Here is a 21,321-nt window from a genome sequence, read left to right on the forward strand (position 1 = left end):
AGGAGGAGGAGGAGGAGGAGGAGGAGGAGGAGAGAGTCTTGATAATAATAATAATAATAATAATAATAATAATAATAATAATAATAATTGCTGTGTGCGTGTCTGTGTCTGTGTGTGTGTGTGTGTGTGTGTGTGTGTGTGTGTGTGTGTGTGTGTGTGTGTGTGTGTGTGTGTGTGTGTGTGTGTGTGTGTGTGTGTTTCATGCAAATAACACTTCATGCACAAGCTGTCCCTGTGTGTACGTGTGTGTGTGTGTGTAATAATAATAATAATAATAATAATAATAATAATAATAATAATAATAATAATAACATTAATACTAATTTTTCATGCTCCCATGCATCATGCGATTAGAGAGAGAGAGAGAGAGAGAGAGAGAGAGAGAGAGAGAGAGAGAGAGAGAGAGAGAGAGAGAGAGAGAGAGAGATATAGAAATAGGGCGAATCATATTCCTCACAAAAAATGAGAGAGAGAGAGAGAGAGAGAGAGAGAGAGAGAGAGAGAGAGAGAGAGAGAGAGAGAGAGAGAGAGAGAGAGAGAGAGAGAGAGAGAGAGAGAGAGAGAGAGAGACACTCTAAACCACACAAAAAATAAAGCGAGGACAAAAAAAAATCCCCAAAATATATTAGAGCGAGGGAATTAGAGCGAGAGAGAGAGAATTAGAGCGAGGGAAAGAATTAGAGAGAGAGAGAGAGATCGGTGGTCGTCGACGTGGTATGGCCCCAATCCGTTATATGGCGCGGGCAAGTATTTATAGTGGCGCCGTCAGGTCAATTTTGGTGCCGGTAAAGCGGTACCGAGAAACGAGCGTAAGGGTACCAAAAACAGCTTCTAGTGGTCCAAAATCTGGTACCAATACAAAATGCGGTACCGAGAAACGAGCTTAAGGGTACCAAAATCAGCTTCTAGTGGTCCCAAATCTGGTACCAATACAAAATGCGGTACCGAGAAACGAGCTTAAGGGTACCCAAAACAGCTTCTAATGGTCCCAAATCTGGTACCAATACAAAAAGCGGTACCGAGAAACGAGCTTAAGGGTACCAAAACCAGCTTCTAGTGGTCCCAAATCTGGTACCAATACAAAATGCGGTACCGAGAAACGAGCTTAAGGGTACCAGAATCAGCTTTTAATGGTCCCAAATCTGGTACCAATACAAAATGCGGTACCGAGAAACGAGCTTAAGGGTACCAGAATCAGCTTTTAATGGTCCCAAATCTGGTACCAATACAAAATGCGGTACCGAGAATCTAGCGTAAGGGTACCAAAAACAGCTTCTAGTGGTCCCAAATCTGGTACCAATACAAAATGCGGTACCGATAATCTAGCGTAAGGGTACCAAAAACAGCTTCTTGTGGTCCTAAATCTGGTACCAATACAAAAAGCGGTACCGATAATGTAGCGTAAGGGTACCAAAAACAGCTTCTAGTGGTCCCAAATCTGGTACCAATACAAAAAGCGGTACCGATAATGTAGCGTAAGGGTACCAAAAACAGCTTCTAGTGGTCCCAAATCTGGTACCAATACAAAATGCGGTACCGAGAAACGAGCTTAAGGGTACCAGAATCAGCTTTTAGTGGTCCCAAATCTGGTACCAATACAAAATGCGGTACCGAGAAACGAGCTTAAGGGTACCAAAAACATCTAGTGGTCCCAAATCTGGTACCAATACAAAATGCGGTACCGAGAAGCGAGCTTAAGGGTACCAAAAACATCTAGTGGTCCCAAATCTGGTACCAATACAAAAAGCGGTACCGATAATCTAGCGTAAGGGTACCAAAAACAGCTTCTAGTGGTCCCAAATCTGGTACCAATACAAAAAGCGGTACCGATAATCTAGCTTAAGGGTACCAGAATCAGTTTTTAGTGGTCAGTGAGGGTCCTTGAGTTCTGTCTCGCGTTCAGGGTACAGAGGAAGGGTCAAACTATCGCTAGGGTCGTTAAACTCTCCCTGGAAATGACCCAAACTCCAGCGAACAAGGTATCCAAGATGTGTTTCCTTGGAAGGGTATTCTGAAAGGCAGGAGAGGATAGAGTCTTTGTTCCACGTTCAGGGTACGGAAGAAGGGTCAAACTATCACCAGGGTCGTTAAACTCTCCCTGGAAATGACCCAAACTCCTGTGAACGCGGTATCCAAGATGTGTTTCCTTGGGAGGGTATTCTTAAAGACGGGAGAGGATTGAGTTTTTGTTCCACGTTCAGGGTACAGACGAAGGGTCAAACTATCGCTAGGGTCGTTAAACTCTCCCTGGAAATGACCCAAACTCCTGTGAACACGGTATCCAAGATGTGTTTCCTTGGGAGGGTATTCTGAAAGGCAGGAGAGGATAGAGTCTTTGTTCCACGTTCAGGGTACGGAAGAAGGGTCAAACTATCACCAGGGTCGTTAAACTGTCCCTGGAAATGACCCAAACTCCTGTGAACGCGGTATCCAAGATGTGTTTCTTTGGGAGGGTATTCTTAAAGGCAGGAGAGGATAGAGTCTTTGTTCCACGTTCAGGGTACGGAAGAAGGGTCAAACTATCACCAGGGTCGTTAAACTCTCCCTGGAAATGACCCAAACTCCTGTGAACGCGGTATCCAATATGTGTTTCTTGGGCGAGAGACCCTTCCTCTTGCGTGCCGGCCTTGTACCCCCCGGCAGAAGACAGGTCGGGGGTGGGGGTAGAGGTGGGTGGGTGGGGGAAGGGGAGGGGTCGAAGCTGGCCTCCCCGCCCCCCCCGTCGGCCCTTATCACGCGGGGCCGGCGGTAATGAACGTTAATTAGCGGGTGTAGGTGCGCTCCTTAATCCCGAACACTTGGTCGAGGGGATTGATCGACACCATTACCACCGCCGCCGATGACCACCACGGGGAGAGAGAGAGAGAGAGAGAGAGGGGGAGAGAATTAGAGCGAGAGAGATAATTTGTGCGAGCGAGGTATAACAATTTGATTATAGCGAAGGGAAGAGCGAGGGAGTCATATAGATAGAATTCTGGGTAGCTCACGGCGCGGCGGGGCGGTGGTACGGGGCATGATGGGGGCGGGTCTGACACTGGGGGTATGTCCGCCAGGGTACGTGTGAGTGCTGCCCCTCCCACACACACACACACACACACACACACACACACACACCTATAAGTCTGATTTTGGTACCGTTATTTGTGTTGGTGCCAGATTTGGAACCGATAGAAGCTGTTTTGGGTACCTATAAGTCATTTTGGTACCGTTATTTGTGTTGGTGCCAGATTTGGAACCGATAGAAGCTGTTTTGGGTACCTATAAGTCTGATTTTGGTACCGTTATTTGTGTTGGCGCCAGATTTGGAACCGATAGAACCTGTTTTGGGTACCTATAAGTCTGAATTTGGTACCGTTATTTGTGTTGGTGCCAGATTTGGAACCGATAGAACCTGTTTTGGGTACCTATAAGTCTGATTTTGGTACCGTTATTTGTGTTGGTACCAGATTTGGAACCGATAGAACCTGTTTTGGGTACCTATAAGTCTGATTTTGGTACCGTTATTTGTGTTGGTGCCAGATTTGGAACCGATAGAACCTGTTTTGGGTACCTGTAAGTCTGAATTTGGTACCGTTATTTGTGTTGGTGCCAGATTTGGAAACGATAGAACCTGTTTTGGGTTCCTATAAGTCATTTTGGTACCGCTATTTGTGTTGGCGCCAGATTTGGAACCGATAGAAGCTGTTTTGGGTACCTATAAGTCTGATTTTGGTACCGTTATTTGTGTTGGCGCCAGATTTGGAACCGATAGAACCTGTTTTGGGTACCTATAAGTCTGAATTTGGTACCGTTATTTGTGTTGGCGCCAGATTTGGAACCGATAGAACCTGTTTTGGGTACCTATAAGTCTGAATTTGGTACCGTTATTTGTGTTGGTACCAGATTTGGAACCGATAGAAGCTGTTTTGGGTACGTATAAGTCTGATTTTGGTACCGTTATTTGTGTTGGTGCCAGATTTGGAACCGATAGAAGCTCTTTTGGGTACCCTTAAGTCTTTTCGATCAAAACAAAGTGATTGGTGGCCCTTAGTGTCGGGGCCCTGTTAACGGTGCCTGCCTGAACTCCACGTGTTGGCTCGGCGTGGCGGGATGTTGGCACCCTGGCCCTACTGGCAGGCACATAGCGTGTTGTCCCTTCAAAATGGGGGCACTATGGGCCTTGCCAATTCACGTCGGCCCCCATGCAACAGGCTGGCACACACGTCATGCACTCCTCCGTAAAAACTCTTAGAACGCTCGTAACCTTTCCCACAGTCTAACAAACTCCTATTTCTTCCTCAAACTCTAAGAACACTCGTAATCTTTCCCACAGTCTAACAAACTCCTACTTCGCCTCGCCTGAACACCGGGGCTTCGTGGTGCAGTGGTTAGCACACTCGGCTCACAATCGAGAGAGCCCGAGTGCGATTCAAGGGAGGAGTGGAAAAATTTGGGCGGCTTTTCCGGTACCCTACGCTGCCCCTGTCCACCCAGCAGTGTACCAGGTATTAATCAGGGGTTGTGTCCCGTCTCCTGGGGTCTGTTCCCTTCTCCTATAATTCCTTCCCCTTCTGTCTCTCTCCGGCACATGACCACAGATGTTGTGTCCCGTCTCCTGGGGTCTGTTCCCTTCTCCTATAATTCCTTCCCCTTCCGTCTCTCTCCGGCACATGACCACAGATGTTGTGTCCCGTCTCCTGGGGTCTGTTCCCTTCTCCTATAATTCCTTCCTTCTGTCTCTCTCCGGCACATGACCACAGATGTTGTGTCCTGTCTCCTGGGGTCTGTTCCTTCTCCTATAATTCCTTCCTTCTGTCTCTCTCGGCACATGACCACAGATGTTGTGTCCTGTCTCCTGGGGTCTGTTCCTTCTCCTATAATTCCTTCCCCTTCTGTCTCTCTCCGGCACATGACCACAGATGTTGTGTCCCGTCTCCTGGGGTCTGTTCCCTTCTCCTATAATTCCTTCCCCTTCCGTCTCTCTCCGGCACATGACCACAGATGTTGTGTCCCGTCTCCTGGGGTCTGTTCCCTTCTCCTATAATTCCTTCCCCTTCTGTCTCTCTCCGGCACATGACCACAGATGTTGTGTCCCGTCTCCTGGGGTCTGTTCCCTTCTCCTATAATTCCTTCCTTCCGTCTCTCTCCGGCACATGACCACAGATGTTGTGTGTCTCCTGGGGTCTGTTCCCTTCTCCTATAATTCCTTCCCCTTCTGTCTCTCTCCGGCACATGACCACAGATGTTGTGTCCCGTCTCCTGGGGTCTGTTCCCTTCTCCTATAATTCCTTCCCTTCTGTCTCTCTCCGGCACATGACCACAGATGTTGTGTCCCGTCTCCTGGGGTCTGTTCCCTTCTCCTATAATTCCTTCCCCTTCTGTCTCTCTCCGGCATATGACCACAGATGTTGTGTCCCGTCTCCTGGGGTCCGTTCCCTTCTCCTATAATTCCTTCCCCTTCTGTCTCTCTCCGGCACATGACCACAGATGTTGCGCTGCCCACTAAACAAAACTTTCCTTGCCTGCCTCTCTCCGGCACATGACCACAGATGTTGCGCTGCCCACTAAACAAAACTTTCCTTGCCTGTCTCTCTCCGGCATATGACCACAGATGTTGCGCTGCCCACTAAACAAAACTTTCCTTGCCTGTCTCTCTCCGGCATATGACCACAGATGTTGCGCCGACTAAACGAAACTTTCCAAACTTTTTGTCGCCCGCACGGAAGCGAACACAACCAAATCAAAATCGCGTCGCGGCATAGCGTACATCGCGCCCATAGCATCGCGCCCCCGTGAACACACCCAGGGGGAACAGAGCGAGGGATTAGAACGAGAGATTAGAGCGAGGGAGAGAATTAAAGCCAGGCTGTTTGAACGAGAGATTAGGACGAGGGAGAGAATTAAAGCAAGGTTGTTTGAACGAGAGATTAGAGCGAGGGAATTAGAGCGAGGGAGAGGTGGGGGGGGGGGGGGATTGAGCGAGTCCTTAACTGTTCAAAATGGCGTAGCTCGTCTTCGCTAATGGAAGAAAATGGCGCCCTCGCTCTAGAGAGAGAGAGAGAGAGAGAGAGAGAGAGAGAGAGAGAGAGAGAGAGAGAGAGAGAGAGAGAGATGAAAGAACGAAAAAGTTTGGGAGAGAAAAAAAACATATCAGTCAATGAGAGAGAGAGAGAGAGAGAGAGAGAGAGAGAGAGAGAGAGAGAGAGAGAGAGAGAGAGAGAGAGAGAGAGAGAGAGAGAGAGCGCTCACATACTTTCAACACACACACACACACACACACACACACACACACACACGCAAAGAATTTAACTGGATCAATACACGTACATACTCTCTCTCTCTCTCTCTCTCTCTCTCTCTCTCTCTCTCTCTCTCTCCCAACCACAATCTTTACCTATACAAATTGGGCTCTGCATCAAACGTAGCAGAACCGGCAGTAGTAGTTGTAGTAGCCGTAGTAGTAGTAGTAGTAGTAGTAGTAGTAGTGGTAGTAGTAGTAGTAGTAAGTGCCGTTAAGACTATCCGCTCGCTACTACCCGTGTCATAGAGGAGGGTGCTACGCGTCTCACACTCCTGGTAGCCTAGACTTTCCATGATGACGGACTATCTGACTATCTCAATGGGACTATCTGACTGACTATCTGAATGGGACTGTCTGACTGACTATCTGAATGGGACTATTTGACTGACTATCTGAATGGGACTATCTGACTGACTATCTGAATGGGACTATCTGACTGACTATCTCAATGGGACTATCTGACTGACTATCAGAATGGGGCTATCTGACTGACTATCTGAATGCGACTATCTTATACCTGGGGGCTAGTCTAGTCTGGGATGTTATGTCGTGGGACTATCCTCGACTATTCTCCGCTGTGTAAGACTATCCAAGACTATCTGGGACTATCTGAGACCAATTTGGGCTATTTTTGGGCTATTTTCCGCGTTTTTTAAGGCTGATTAAGGTATTTTTTGGGGGGTATTTTGGGGCTATTTTGGGCTTCTTTGGGGCTATTTTTTTGGGCTATTTTTGGGCTATTTTCGGCGTTTTTTGAGGCGGTTTGAGGTAGCAACACGGGGCTACTTAACAGTATCGACAGACTATCCTGGACTATCCAAGGCTGGTTTTGGGCTATATTTTACGATTGGGCTACTTCTTCAGACCCTAAGGCTATTATTGGGCTACTTTAAGACCACCCGAAACTTATTAAGACAACCTGGGACTAACGGGGCTATCTGGGGCTACTTTTTCGTCTTTTGGGGCTATATTTCACGATTGGGCTACTTTTTCAGACCCTAAGGCTATGTTTGGGCTACTTATAAACCACCCGAAACTTATTAAGACAACCTTGGGCTATTAGGGGCTACTTTCTGCTCCTTTCCGTGGTCTGTTTTAACTATGGGCTATTTTAAGGATAATCTAGGCTACCTCTGGGCTATTTTCGGGGCCTGGGTGGGCTATTAAAAGACTACCTAAGGCTCCTTGGGCTATCTTAAGGGACTGCCTGAAGATATGCTGGGCTATTTTCAACGTTTTGGGGCTATTTTTAACTATAACTGGGCTATTTTCCGCGTCAATGGGGCTATTTTTAAATGTTAGCGCGCTGGAAATTTTAGTTTTTTTTCGAAATTTTGGGTCAAACTTTTCAAATTTTTGGGGTGAAACGAAATTTTTTTGGGGGAGTAGACTTTGAAAATTTCCCTTGGGCTACTTTTTTGGGGGGCTACTATTTTGGGGGGCTACTATTTTGGGGGGCTACTATATTTGGGGGCTACTATTTTGGGGGGCTACTATTTTGGGGGGCTACTTTTTGGGGGCTACTTTTTGGGGGCTACTTTTTCAACTATCCTAAACTCCAGTGGGCTATTTTTTTGGGGGGGCTAGTCTTTGTGTGTGTGTGTGTGTGTGTGTGTGTGTGTGTGTGTGTGTGTGTGTGTGTGTGTGTGTGTGTCTGTTCCGCTTACTCCTCCTCCTCCTCCTCCTCCTCTTCTTTCGCTTCTTCCTCCTCCTCCTCCTCCTCCTCCTCCTCCTCTTCTAGCCCTCCTCTGCTTGTTCCTGCTTCTTCTTCCTCTTCTTCTTCTTCTTCTTCCTCCTCTTCTTCTTCTTCTTTTTCTTCCTCTTTCAAATTTTCGGGCAAACTTTCAATTTATTTTTTCAAACTTTCTCGAAAAATTTCTTCTTTTCTTTAATTATTTTTTTAAAGTTTTTTTTTTATATTTTTTTGGTCAAACTACAAAAAAATTGCTAACTCTACTTTTTTCCTTCAAACTTTTTATCTTTTCAAACTTTCAGCCTCGAAAATTTTCTAAGCAAACTTTTCCTTTTTTTTTCTACTGTATTTTTTTCTCAACAAGCTACAAAAAAGTTTCTAATATTCTCCTTTTTTTCTGCTCCAAACTATATTTTTTCTTTTTTTCAAACTTTCTCGAAAAATTTCTAGTCAAACTTTTCTCTTCAAACTTTCTCGAAAAATTTCACCAGGACTCTTCTATTCAAAGTTTCTCGAAAATTTTCTAGTCAAATATTTCTATTCAAACTTTCTCGAAAATTTTCTCCACGACTTTTCTTCTATTCAAAGTTTCTCGAAAATTTTCTAGTCAAATATTTCTGTTCAAACTTTCTCGAAAATTTTCTTCACGACTTTACTTCTATTCAAACTTTCTCGAAAATTTTCTTCTTCAAACTTTTATTTTTCGTTCAAACTTTTTTCTATCTTAAAAAAAAGGTCAATCATTAGATTTTTATTAATATTCCCAAAATTTTCTGGAATAAAAAAAAAAGCTCATTTTTTGTATATTCTTTTTACAAATTCTTAGAGAAAAAACTTGAAACTTGAGAAAACTCTTACGTCAAAATCTCAAACTTTCGAATAATACAAAAAATCGAACCCAAAATATCTTGAAAATGAACTCAAACTTTCCTTTTGTAATATAAGTTTTTTTTTTCAAACTCTCAGAGAAAAAAAATTGTAACCTGAAACTTTTTTACGTCAAAATATTAAACTTTGGAAAAATACCAAAAAAATAAACTCCCCCCAAAAAGCTTTAAAATGAACTCAAACTTTATTTTAACAAACTTTTCGGAAATTCTAAAAAAAAACTTTGAAACTTTATACGTTTTTTGAAGCTTTTTACGTCAAAATATGAAACTTTGGAAAAGTACAAAAAATAACCCCCCCAAAAAAGCTTTAAAATGAACTCAAACTTTCTTTTACCAAACTTTTCGGAAATTCTAAAAAAAAAACTTTAAAACTTTTTACGTTTTTGAAGCTTTTTCCGTCAAAATCTCAAACTTTCGAAAAATACCAAAAATTAAACCCCCAATAAAGCTTTAAAATGAACTCAAACTTTCTTTTACCAAACTGTTTTCGGAAAGTCTAAAAAAAACAAAAAAAAAAAATAATCAAACATGTATTTTTAAAGTTTTCAAATTCTCAAAAAAATAACCAAAAAATAAACTTTCCCCGAAAATGAAAAAAAGCAGGTCACAGGTTTTTGTTTTCTTTTAATATATTTTAAATCTTTTTCTAGTTTTTTTTTAAATTTCCAAATATATATTTTTTCAAACAGTCGGACTAACCAACAAACGAACACACACCGGTCTATTACTATTATTATTATTATTATTATTATTATTATTATTATTATTATTATTATTATTATTATTATTATTATTATTATTGTTATTATTATTATTGTTGTTGTTGTAGTAGTAGTAGTAGTAGTAGTAGTAGTAGTAGTAGTAGTAGTAGTAGTAGTAGTAGTGCTGTTGTTGTTGTTTTTAATAATAGTAATAATAATAGTAATAGGATAATGTTTTAATCTGACTATCTGTGTGTGTGTCTCTCTCTCTCTCTCTCTCTCTCTCTCTCTCTCTCTCTCTCTCTCTCTCTCTCTCTCATTATTTTTATCATTATTATTATTTTTATTACTCTGTGACTATTTCCTGACTATTCTGCCTATCTCTCGGCTCCGTGGTGCAGTGGTCAGCGCGGCGGCCTACCAAAACCGTGGACATCAGTTCGAATCCAAGTATGAGACGGAGAAACGCACTGAGGTCACGCGCAGTATATGTTGCCTCTAGGAGTACCCGGGAACGGCCTGTGTGTATGTGTGTGTGGTAGTAGTAGTAGTAGTAGTAGTAGTAGTAGTAGTAGTAGTAGTAGTAGCTTGTGATGGGAGGGTATCCTTGCTGTGTCTGATGATGGGAACAGGAGGCTATCAGGCGTTTTCTGGAAGGTCATAGGAAGACATTGAACGCTGGTCAGGGAAAGATTGCCCGGGGATTCAGCGTGGAGAGTCCTGGGCTTGTGATGGGAGGGTATCCTTGCTGTGTCTGATGGTGGGAACAGGAGGCTAGCAGGCGTTTTCTGGACGGTCATAGGAAGACATTGAACGCTGGTCAGGGAAAGATTGCCCGGGGATACAGCGTGGAGAGTCCTAGGCTTGTGATGGGAGGGTATCCTTGCTGTGTCTGATGGTGGGAACAGGAGGCGAGCAGGCGTTTTCTGGACGGTCATAGGAAGACATTGAACGCTGGTCAGGGAAGATTGTCGAGGGATACAGCGTGGAGAGTCCTAGGCTTGTGATGGGAGGGTATCCTTGCTGTGTCTATTGGTGGGAACAGGAGGCGAGCAGGCGTTTTCTGGAAGGTCATAGGAAGACATTGAACGCTGGTCAGGGAGTCATTGCCGGGGGATACAGCGTGGAGAGTCCTAGGCTTGTGATGGGAGGGTATCCTTGCTGTGTCTATTGGTGGGAACAGGAGGCTAGCAGGCGTTTTCTGGAAGGTCATAGGAAGACATTGAACGCTGGTCAGGGAATCATTGCCGGGGGATACAGCGTGGAGAGTCCTAGGCTTGTGATGGGAGGGTATCCTTGCTGTGTTTCATGGTGGGAACAGGAGGCGAGCAGGCGTTTTCTGGAAGGTCATAGGAAGACATTGAACGCTGGTCAGGGTAAGATTGCCCGGGGATACAGCGTGGAGAGTCCTAGGCTTGTGATGGGAGGGTATCCTTGCTGTGTTTCATGGTGGGAACAGGAGGCGAGCAGGCGTTTTCTGGACGGTCGTAGGAAGAGATTGAACGCTGGTCAGGGAGTCATTGCCGGGGGATACAACGTGGAGAGTCCTAGGCTTGTGATGGGAGGGTATCCTTGCTGTGTCTGATGGTGGGAACAGGAGGCGAGCAGGCGTTTCTGGACGGTCATAGGAAGAGATTGAACGCTGGTCAGGGAGTCATTGCCGGGGGATACAGCGTGGAGAGTCCTAGGCTTGTGATGGGAGGGTATCCTTGCTGTGTCTGATGGTGGGAACAGGAGGCGAGCAGGCGTTTTCTGGAAGGTCATAGGAAGACATTGAACGCTGGTCAGGGAATCATTGCCGGGGGATACAGCGTGGAGAGTCCTAGGCTTGTGATGGGAGGGTATCCTTGCTGTGTTTCATGGTGGGAACAGGAGGCGAGCAGGGGTTTTCTGGAAGGTCATAGGAAGACATTGAACGCTGGTCAGGGAAAGATTGCCGGGGGATACAGCGTGGAGGGTCCTGGGCTTGTGATGGGAGGGTATCCTTGCTGTGACAGAGGGACTAATCGGCGTATCCTGGCTAAGCAATCCTAAGGTCACCGTCATCGACAGAGACGTGAGGGACTTGGCAAAGGTCAGCGGGTGTGTTCTGGCTAATGGGTATCAAGGTCAGGGTCAGGAGGGACGGGCACGCTCGGGTCATTCCCACACAGAAAGTTGTAATGGTAGATGGCGCGGCCTTTCCCAGGGTATTCGAGTAGACCGTCGCTCCTATTATATAAACAGCTGATGGTTTTGGGCGCGGCCTTTCCTAGGGTACTCAAGCAGACCGGCCTTTCCCAGGGTACTCATGCTTCAGGTCGGGGTCGATTCTATATGCAGACATAAGTAAAGGGAGTGGGCGCGGCCTTTCCCAGGGTACTCAATCTTATATACATAGGTACAGGTATTGGGGGCGGCCTTTCCCAGGGTACTCAAGCAGGCCGGCCTTTCCCAGGGTACTCGTGCAAAATCTCCGTAGGCAAACCGTCACTAAACTATCCCCGCGAAGCGCTGACTATCCCTCGACTATCCCCCAAGCCACAAAACCAACACACGAACACACACACATAAAGCCTGCCACGAGTACTATCATAACTATCAGCGCACAGATAGTCGCGGAATAGTCACAGAAGCGAAGCCAGATCACACAGACAGACTATCCGTGGACTATCCTAGACTATCCTTTCCGCGCCAAAGCAACACAGAGGAAGCGGATAGTACCGAGCGAGGCACTATTGTGGGTACTATTTTCGGTACTATTCTGACTATTCTTAAGTAAGGGAAGCTGCCACACGGAGAAAGCCTGGCTAGTGACTATTTAGGCGAATGGTCGACTATTTTCAGACTAGCGACATGGAGCGAACGGAACAGACGAACGAAAAATAGGAAAATTAATAGGAAAAAAATAGGAAAATAGTATTGATAGTACAAACATAATAGTAGGAAATAGTTCAAAAAATAGTTAAGTTATCGTTCGAAAATATTAAAAAAAAAATGTGTGTGAAAAATGTCGAAAAATGTCAAAAAATGTCGAAAAATGAGAAAAAATGTCGAAAAATGAGAAAAAATGTCGAAAAATGAGAAAAAAATGTCGAAAAATGAGAAAAAATGTCGAAAAATGAGAAAAATGTCGAAAAATGAGAAAAAATGTCGAAAAATGAGAAAAATGTCCAAAAATGAGAAAAAATGTCGAAAAATGAGAAAAAATGTCGAAAAATGAGAAAAAATGTCGAAATATGAGAAAAAATGTCGAAAATGAGAAAAAATGTCGAAAAATGAGAAAAAATGTCAAAGAATGAGAAAAATATTACAAAAAACGTAAAAAAATAAAATGTCGAAAAATGAGAAAAAAATGGAAAATGAGAAAAAAAATAAAATGTCGAAAAATGAGAAAAAATGTCAAGAAATGAGTAAAAAATGTCAAAAAATGTCAAAAAATCTGAAAAAAATTAAAATGTCGAAAAATGCGAAAAAAATATCAGAAAAAAGAAGAAAATTAAGAAAAATGAAAGAAAAAGAAAATAACAAAAATAATTAGCACACACACACACACACACACACACACACACACACACACACACACACACACACACACGCACACACACGCACACAGCCATGTACGTGTAGCACAAAACAGACACAGACCTACGTACATACATACCTACACACTTATACAGGCTCGTCGTACACACGCACACACGAACGCACATATGTGACTGTGTGTGTGTGCGTTTCAAGAATGCGTACACATATGACTGTTTTCTGGGGTGCACATGAACTAGGGTTGTGGTGGTAGTGGTAGTAGTAGTAGTAGTAGTAGTAGTAGTAGTAGTAGTAGTAATAGTAGTAGTAGTAGTAGTAGTAGTAGTAGTAATAGTAGTAGTAGTAGTAGTAGTAGTAGTAGTAGTAGTAGTAGTAGTAGTAGTAGTAGTAGTAGTAGTAGTAGTAGTAGTAGTAGTAGTAGTAGTAGTAGTAGTAGTAGGCCTAGTAGTAGTAGTAGTCGCGTGTAGTAACTATCCCATCAACATTACTATTACTATCACTAGCCTCACAACAACAACACAACTATTACAACAACAACAACAACAACATCAACAACACGGATAGTCAACTCTGGACCGCGAACTATCGAGGCTCTTAGGTAACCTTTCGCGGAGAGTCCATTTCGCACAACCTCCCCCTCTGACGGTCCGACACACACTGAGCCCTGTTGCCAGACGTTGCTCGGAGCACTAGGGAAAACATATCGTACGGGCCGCTCTCTCTCTCTCTCTCTCTCTCTCTCTCTCTCTCTCTCTCTCTCTCTCTCTCTCTCTCTCTCTGACTACTATTTCTACTACTACTACTACTACTACTACTACTACTACTACTACTACTACTACTACTACCAATAATAACAATGATAATAATAATAATTCAGAAATTAAAAAAAAAATACATTGGTGTCAGGACTGGGATATGTTATAGGTCTTCTTCTCTCTCTCTCTCTCTCTCTCTCTCTCTCTCTCTCTCTCTCTCTCTCTGATTCTTTCACTCTTTCATCCCTGTGCTGTCCCAATCCCTTATGCAAGAGTTAACCAGCATCTTCACTCTTTCATCCCTGTACTGTCCCAATCCCTTATGCAAGAGTTAACCAGCATATTCACTCTTTCATCCCTGTACTGTCCCAATCCCTTATGCAAGAGTTAACCAGCATCTTCACTCTTTCATCCCTGTACTGTCCCAATCCCTTATGCAAGAGTTAACCAGCATCTTCACTCTTTCATACCTGTACTGTCCCAATCCCTTATGCAAGAGTTAACCAGCATCTTCACTCTTTCATCCCTGTACTGTCCCAATCCCTTATGCAAGAGTTAACCAGCATCTTCACTCTTTCATCCCTGTACTGTCCCAATCCCTTATGCAAGAGTTAACCAGCATCTTCACTCTTTCATCCCTGTACTGTCCCAATCCCTTATGCAAGAGATAACCAGCATCTTCACCCTTTCATCCCTGTACTGTCCCAATCCCTTATGCAAGAGTTAACCAGCATCTTCACTCTTTCATCCCTGTACTGTCCCAATCCCTTATGCAAGAGTTAACCAGCATCTTCACTCTTTCATTTTATTTTCTTATTTCCTTTCTTTTCTTTAAATTTCTCTCTCTCTCTCTCTCTCTCTCTCTCTCTCTCTCTCTCTCTCTCTCTCTCTCTCTCTCTCTCTCTCTCTCTCTCTCTCTCATTTTTCCTCATAATCTTGGCAACGACTTTGGCACTGAGAGAGAGAGAGAGAGAGAGAGAGACCCAACCAACTCTATTGATCCAAAACACACTTGAAGCGTTTCACAACACATCGGCCGCTCCCAAAACCTAACGTACACACACACACGCACAAACACCCTTTCCCTACCCCCTACCCCCCTGCCAAGAGTGTACCAAGAGTGTACCAAACGAGGGGGGGTCTGGTACCACTAACCGTACCAGAGAGGGGCGTTTAAGGGGTTAGTAAGGGGAGTATCTATATCGTTAAGGGAGGTTTGGGAGCTTGCCAGAATGAAGGCTTTGCTAGGAGCTGCATTGCGGAGGTCCTGATGTTGACGATGATTGTTCTCTGTTCGCAACGGCGCCGGTAGAGTTAGTTATAGTAGTAGTAGTAGTAGAAGTAGTAGTAGGAATGAGTAGGAGAAATGCTACTTACTGCTACTACTACTACTACTACTACTACTACTATTGTTATTACTACCGCTGCTACTAGAGAGAGAGAGAGAGAGAGAGAGAGAGAGAGAGAGAGAGAGAGAGAGAGAGAGAGAGAGAGCATAATAACTCTACCTATATAAAGAAAGAGAGAGAGAGAGAGAGAGTGAGAGAGAGAAATTGTATTAAAAATTACTTATATTCTAATCTATGAAAAAGAGGCCATGTAATCTATATAAATCCAGTCACTATCTATGTAAACTCAAGTCCATTGGTTATATATATATATATTAACTTTACTATTAAAACTATTATTACAACTATTACTATTATTATAACTATTATATACTAAACACACACACACACACACACACACACACACACACAGAGAGAGACACACACACACACACACAGAGAGAGAGAGAGAGAGAGAGAGAGAGAGAGAGAGAGAGAGAGAGAGAGAGAGAGAGACACACAGAGAGAGACACACACACACACAGAGAGACACACACACACACACACACACACACACACACACACACACACACACACACACACACACACACACAGAGAGAGAGAGAGAGAGAGAGAGAGAGAGAGAGAGAGAGAGAGAGAGAGAGAGAGAGAGAGAGAGAGAGAGAGAGACACACACACACACACACACACACACACACACACACACACACACACACACACACACACACACACACACACACACACACACACACACACACACACACAGAGAGAGAGAGAGAGAGAGAGAGAGAGAGAGAGAGAGAGAGAGAGAGAGAGAGAGAGAGAGAGAGAGAGAGAGAGAGAGAGAGAGAGAGAGAGAGAGAGAGAGAGAGAGAGAGAGAGAGAGAGAGAGAGAGAGAGAGAGAGAGAGAGAGACACACACACACACACACACACACACACACACACACACACACACACACACACACACACACACACACACACACACACACACACACACACACACACACACACACACACACACACACACACACACACACACACACAGAGAGAGAGAGAGAGAGAGAGAGAGAGAGAGAGAGAGAGAGAGAGAGAGAGAGAGAGAGAGAGAGAGAGAGAGAGAGAGAGAGAGAGAGAGAGAGAGAGAGAGAGAGAGAGAGAGAGAGAGAGAGAGAGAGAGAGAGAGAGAGAGAAAACGGTCTGGTCCCTTTAAATTTTAGGGCAGACTCAACCAAAACCAGCAAAATATATATATTAAATTTACATCTATTAAAACAACACTTCGCAACCTCCACCCAACTTAGAGACCGTTAGAGAACACTAGAGACCACTTCATACATTCACCAGATATTAGAAACCCCATAGAAACCATTTAGAAACCGATACTTACCATTGAAAACACCTTAACTAATGTCCCTTACTCTTAGAAACCACTTAGAAACCAGTCACTCATTAGATAACACAGAAAACACACATTTATTGCTAGAAACCATTTGGAACATTCAAAAATCCATTGGAAGCACACGGAAAGCATTAATCAGACATAGAAACCACTAGAAACCAAAATCACGTATTAGAGAACACAGAAAACACACATATATATTAGTAGAAACCATTTGGAGCATTCAAAAATCCATTGGAAGCACACATAAAGCATTAATCAGACATAGAAACCACTAGAAACCAAAATCACGTATTAGAGAACACAGAAAACACACATATATATTAGTAGAAACCATTTGGGACATTCAGAAACCCATCGGAAGCACACGGAAAGCATTATTCAGACATAGAAACCACTAGAAACCAATATCACTCATTAGAAAATACACAGAAAACACATATATACTACTAGAAACCATTTGACACATTCAGAAACCCATTAGAAGCACACAAAAAGCATTACTCAGAAATAGAAACCACTAGAAACCAAAATCACGTATTAGAGAACACAGAAAACACATGTATATTGCTAGAAACCTTTTGAAACCATTAGAAACCCAATAGGAACACTTACAAAAGCATTGGCCACATCTCAAAACCTCTAGAAACCAAGGTCAGTCATTAGAAAACGCGGGGATAGCACATATATCTTAGTAGAAACCGTTGGGCGGACATTTAGAAACCAACGGAAGTTTAGATATAGCGATAGATACCTTTTGTCACACTAAGAGAGCTCTAGAGACCGAACCAACTCATTAGAGAACAAAGAAAACACGTAATGGCCTTTTAGAAACCGCTGGGGTATAGATGTAGAGAACACAACCGTGGTGTCAAAATTAGGTTTCTATAGAGTGTTTTTTATGCACTTCCAGCGGTTTCTACTGAACATGAAACGGTTTCTAGCTGATAATCGCTATTTTCTGAGCGGTTTCTAACGCCAAGAACGCTTAGATCTTGATAGAAACCGGTAGGCGCACAGTTAAAATATTATTAGAAACCATTGATCACACTTAGAAACCACTACTTACAATTAGAAACCAATTAGGTAGACGTCCAAAGCATTAGCCACACTTAGAAACCAAAAAGAAACCGCTATTTACGAATTAGAAAACCATAGGACCACGTTGAAAGCATTAGCCATACTTAGAAACCAAAAGAAACCACTATTTACGTTTAAAAAGCACTTAGAAACCAATAGAAACCAAAATAGCTCATTAGAAAACATGGAAAACACTTGTAGCTTGTTAGAAACCGTCGGGCCACACTTAGAAACCAACGGAAGCTGAAATTTTGCGTTAGAAACCATTGTTCACACTTAGAAAACGCGCGGGAAAAAACCGTCTGCCGCGCGGGAAAAAATCGCCCGTCTCAAGTGATCCATACATCCACAATAAGATAAACCGCGCGGGAAAAAACCGTCTGCCGCGCGGGAAAAAATCGCCCGTCTCAAGTGATCCATACATCCACAATAGGATAAACCGCGCGGGAAAAAACCGTCTGCCGCGCGGGAAAAAATCGCCCGTCTCAAATGATCTATACATCAACAATATGCTCCTTCTTTCACTCTCTCATCCCTGTACTGTCCCAATCCCTTATGCAAGAGTTAACCAGCATCTCCACTCTTTCATCCCCGTGCTGTCCCAATCCCTTATGCAAGAGGAACTCAACTCATGTTTCGAAACCGCGTGTGTCAAGCAAGCCTTAGAAAACCTACTTAGAAACCGGATGAAACCATTACTCACACTTAGAAACCAAAACATCTCACCAATAGAACACGGGAAACACATAAACTATTGTTAGAAACCGTTACAGACACTCAGAAACCAACAGAAACACACAAATTTGCACCAGAAAAGCATTAATCACACCTAGAAACCGAAAGAAACCATTAAACACACCTAGAAACCAAATAAAAAACAAATTCAGGCGCTAGAAAACAAGGGCAACACGTCAATCTTACTATAGAAACCACATCTGACATTTAGAAACCAATAGAAACCTTAGCACTGGGTTATAAAGCACTAGAAAACCTATTAAAAACCACGCATAACACTTAGAAACCCAACAAAACACGTCAACTTGTTATAGAAACCACATCTGACATTTAGAAACCAATAGAAACCTGAGCACTGGGTTAAAAAGCACTAGAAACCCGATTAAAAACCACGATTAATACTCAAAAACCCATTAGAACACGTCAACTTGTTATAGAAACCACTTCTGACATTTAGAAACCAATAGAAACCTGAGCACTTGGTTAAAAAGCACTAGAAAACCTATTAAAAACCACGCATAACACTTAGAAACCAAAGAAAACACGCAATCTTACTATAGAAACCACATCTGATATTTAGAAACCAATAGAAACCTTAGCACTGGGTTATAAAGCACTAGAAAACCTATTAAAAACCACGCACAACACTTAGAAACCCAAGAAAACACGTCAAACTTACTATAGAAACCACATCTGACATTTAGAAACCAATAGAAACCTGAGCACTAGGTTAAAAAGCACTAGAAAACCTATAAAAAACCACGCATAATATTTAGAAACCCAACAAAACACGTCAACTTGTTATAGAAACCACATCTGACATTTAGAAACCAATAGAAACCTGAGCACTTGGTTAAAAAGCACTAGAAACCCGATTAAAAACCACGATTAATACTCAAAAACCCATTAGAACACGTCAACTTGTTATAGAAACCACTTCTGACATTTAGAAACCAATAGAAACCTTAGCACTGGGTTATAAAGCACTAGAAAACCTATTAAAAACCACGCATAACACTTAGAAACCCAACAAAACACGTCAACTTGTTATAGAAACCACATCTGACATTTAGAAACCAATAGAAACCTGAGCACTTGGTTAAAAAGCACTAGAAACCCGATTAAAAACCATGATTAATACTCAAAAACCCATTAGAACACGTCAACTTGTTATAGAAACCACATCTGACATTTAGAAACCAATAGAAACCTGAGCCCTGGGTTAAAAAGCACTAGAAAACCTATTAAAAAACCACGCATAATATTTAGAAACCATAGAAAACACGTCAAACTTACTATAGAAACCACATCTGACATTTAGAAACCAATAGAAACCTGAGCACTAGGTTAAAAAGCACTAGAAAACCTATTAAAAACCACGCACAACACTTAGAAACCATAGAAAACACGTCAAACTTACTATAGAAACCACATCTGACATTTAGAAACCAATAGAAACCTGAGCACTTGGTTAAAAAGCACTAGAAAACCTATTAAAAAACCACGCATAATATTTAGAAACCATAGAAACACGTCAAACTTACTATAGAAACCACATCTGACATTTAGAAACCAATAGAAACCTGAGCACTAGGTTAAAAAGCACTAGAAAACCTATTAAAACACCACGCATGACACTTAGAAACCAAATCACACCTAGAAAACAATTAGAAACCCAAGAAAACACGTCGATCTTGTTAGAGAAACCATAGTCGCCCACTCAGAAACCAATCTAAGCGTGAATGCATTGCTAGAAACCGTCACTTAACCACAAGAAACCGCTAATCACACCTAGAAAACAATTAGAAACCCAAGAAAACACGTCGATCTTGTTAGAGAAACCCTCGGCGCCCACTCAGAAACCAATCTAAGCGTGAATGCATTGCTAGAAACCGTCACTTAACCACAAGAAACCGCTAATCACACCTAGAAAACAATTAGAAACCCTAGTCAGGCATTAGTAAGCATATGGTCCACCACAAGGGTATTACCGGCTGGGTATGGACGCCGCGGGGGTTAGTCTGTGTATATTCTAAGTCCATATATACCAAGGCAAGTCAAGCTGCTTCGAACCTCCGACCGGTACGCGCGGGAGGCGGTTTTGGGGGCGGAGCTACGGGATGACGTCACTTGGAGCCAAAAAATATACCCGTTGCGTGACTGTAATTCCAATGCCTACGGAGGGAGGGCATCTTGAAGTGATTGATTTAAATTAGTCCGCCTTTCCTCGTTTTCTCTAAGTCCCTGTTTCTACGGTCTCTAGTTTTGGGGCGTAGCAGCGGGATGACGTCACTTGGAGCCAAAAAATATACCCGTTGCGTGACTGTAATTCCAATGCCTACGGAGGGAGGGCATGTTGAAGTGATTGATTTAAATTAGTCCGCCTTTCCTCGTTTTCTCTAAGTCCCTGTTTCTGCGTTCTCCAGTTTTGGGGCGGAACAGCGGGATGACGTCACTTGGAGCCAAAAAATATACCCGTTGCGTGACTGTAATTCCAATGCCTACGGAGGGAGGGCATGTTGAAGTGATTGATTTAAATTAGTCCGCCTTTCCTCGTTTTCTCTAAGTCCCTGTTTCTACATTCTCTAGTTTTGGGGCGTGGCAGCGGGATGACGTCACTTGGAGCCAAAAGAAGACTACCCGCCAGTTCAGGGGTGACTAAAGTTTGGGCCGTGTGTGCGTTCTGGATGTACGTTCTCGCCTTCTTTCCCAGCGCGTTTCCTGTTTCTACATTCTCTAGTTTTGGGGCGTGGCAGCGGGATGACGTCACTTGGAGCCAAAAAATATACCCGTTGCGTGACTGTAATTCCAATGCCTACGGAGGGAGGGCATGTTGAAGTGATTGATTTAAATTAGTCCGCCTTTCCTCGTTTTCTCTAAGTCCCTGTTTCTACGTTCTCTAGTTTTGGGG

At 43.1% G+C, this 21,321-nt stretch overlaps 1 protein-coding gene and 2 long non-coding RNA genes across 16 annotated transcripts in view; 1 reads left to right on the plus strand and 2 right to left on the minus strand.

The window, feature by feature from the left end:
- The window catches only part of LOC126991228 (voltage-gated potassium channel subunit beta-2-like), a 40,216-nt gene that overhangs the window by 13,884 nt on the left and 5,011 nt on the right, over window positions 1-21,321 (minus strand). For 2 of the 9 annotated variants that reach the window (XM_050850016.1, XM_050850015.1), the window contains exons 1-2: window positions 6,374-7,730; window positions 5,971-6,024 (exon numbers count right to left, since the gene is read on the minus strand). The exons of 1 other annotated variant lie outside the window; for it this stretch is intronic. In XM_050850016.1, coding sequence (XP_050705973.1) covers window positions 5,971-6,024; window positions 6,374-6,573 — 254 coding nt within the window. In that variant the 5' untranslated portion in view covers window positions 6,574-7,730. Of the gene's footprint in view, window positions 1-5,970; window positions 6,025-6,373; window positions 7,733-13,207; window positions 13,298-13,692; window positions 13,751-21,321 lie in introns of those variants that run through there. 6 more of the 9 variants (XM_050850012.1, XM_050850013.1, XM_050850011.1 and 3 more) reach the window with 6 other exon arrangements.
- Window positions 351-4,701, minus strand: LOC126991232 (uncharacterized). 4 transcript variants are annotated; one of them, XR_007745284.1, is made up of 3 exons: window positions 3,914-4,701; window positions 3,695-3,767; window positions 351-3,550 (listed from the first exon to the last, which is right to left on the minus strand). It is a non-coding gene; the product is annotated as an uncharacterized LOC126991232 (long non-coding RNA). The 4 variants fall into 4 exon arrangements; XR_007745283.1 differs by having other exon boundaries at window positions 351-3,537; window positions 3,611-3,767; XR_007745282.1 differs by having other exon boundaries at window positions 3,695-3,840.
- LOC126991233 (uncharacterized) lies at window positions 10,149-12,584 on the plus strand. 3 transcript variants are annotated; one of them, XR_007745286.1, is made up of 3 exons: window positions 10,149-10,634; window positions 10,773-11,048; window positions 11,324-12,584. It is a non-coding gene; the product is annotated as an uncharacterized LOC126991233 (long non-coding RNA). The 3 variants fall into 3 exon arrangements; XR_007745285.1 differs by having other exon boundaries at window positions 10,149-10,497; window positions 10,635-11,048; XR_007745287.1 differs by having other exon boundaries at window positions 10,149-10,497.

The sequence above is a fragment of the Eriocheir sinensis genome, unplaced genomic scaffold, assembly GCF_024679095.1.
Source record: "Eriocheir sinensis breed Jianghai 21 unplaced genomic scaffold, ASM2467909v1 Scaffold252, whole genome shotgun sequence".
Classification (NCBI taxonomy): domain Eukaryota; kingdom Metazoa; phylum Arthropoda; class Malacostraca; order Decapoda; family Varunidae; genus Eriocheir; species Eriocheir sinensis.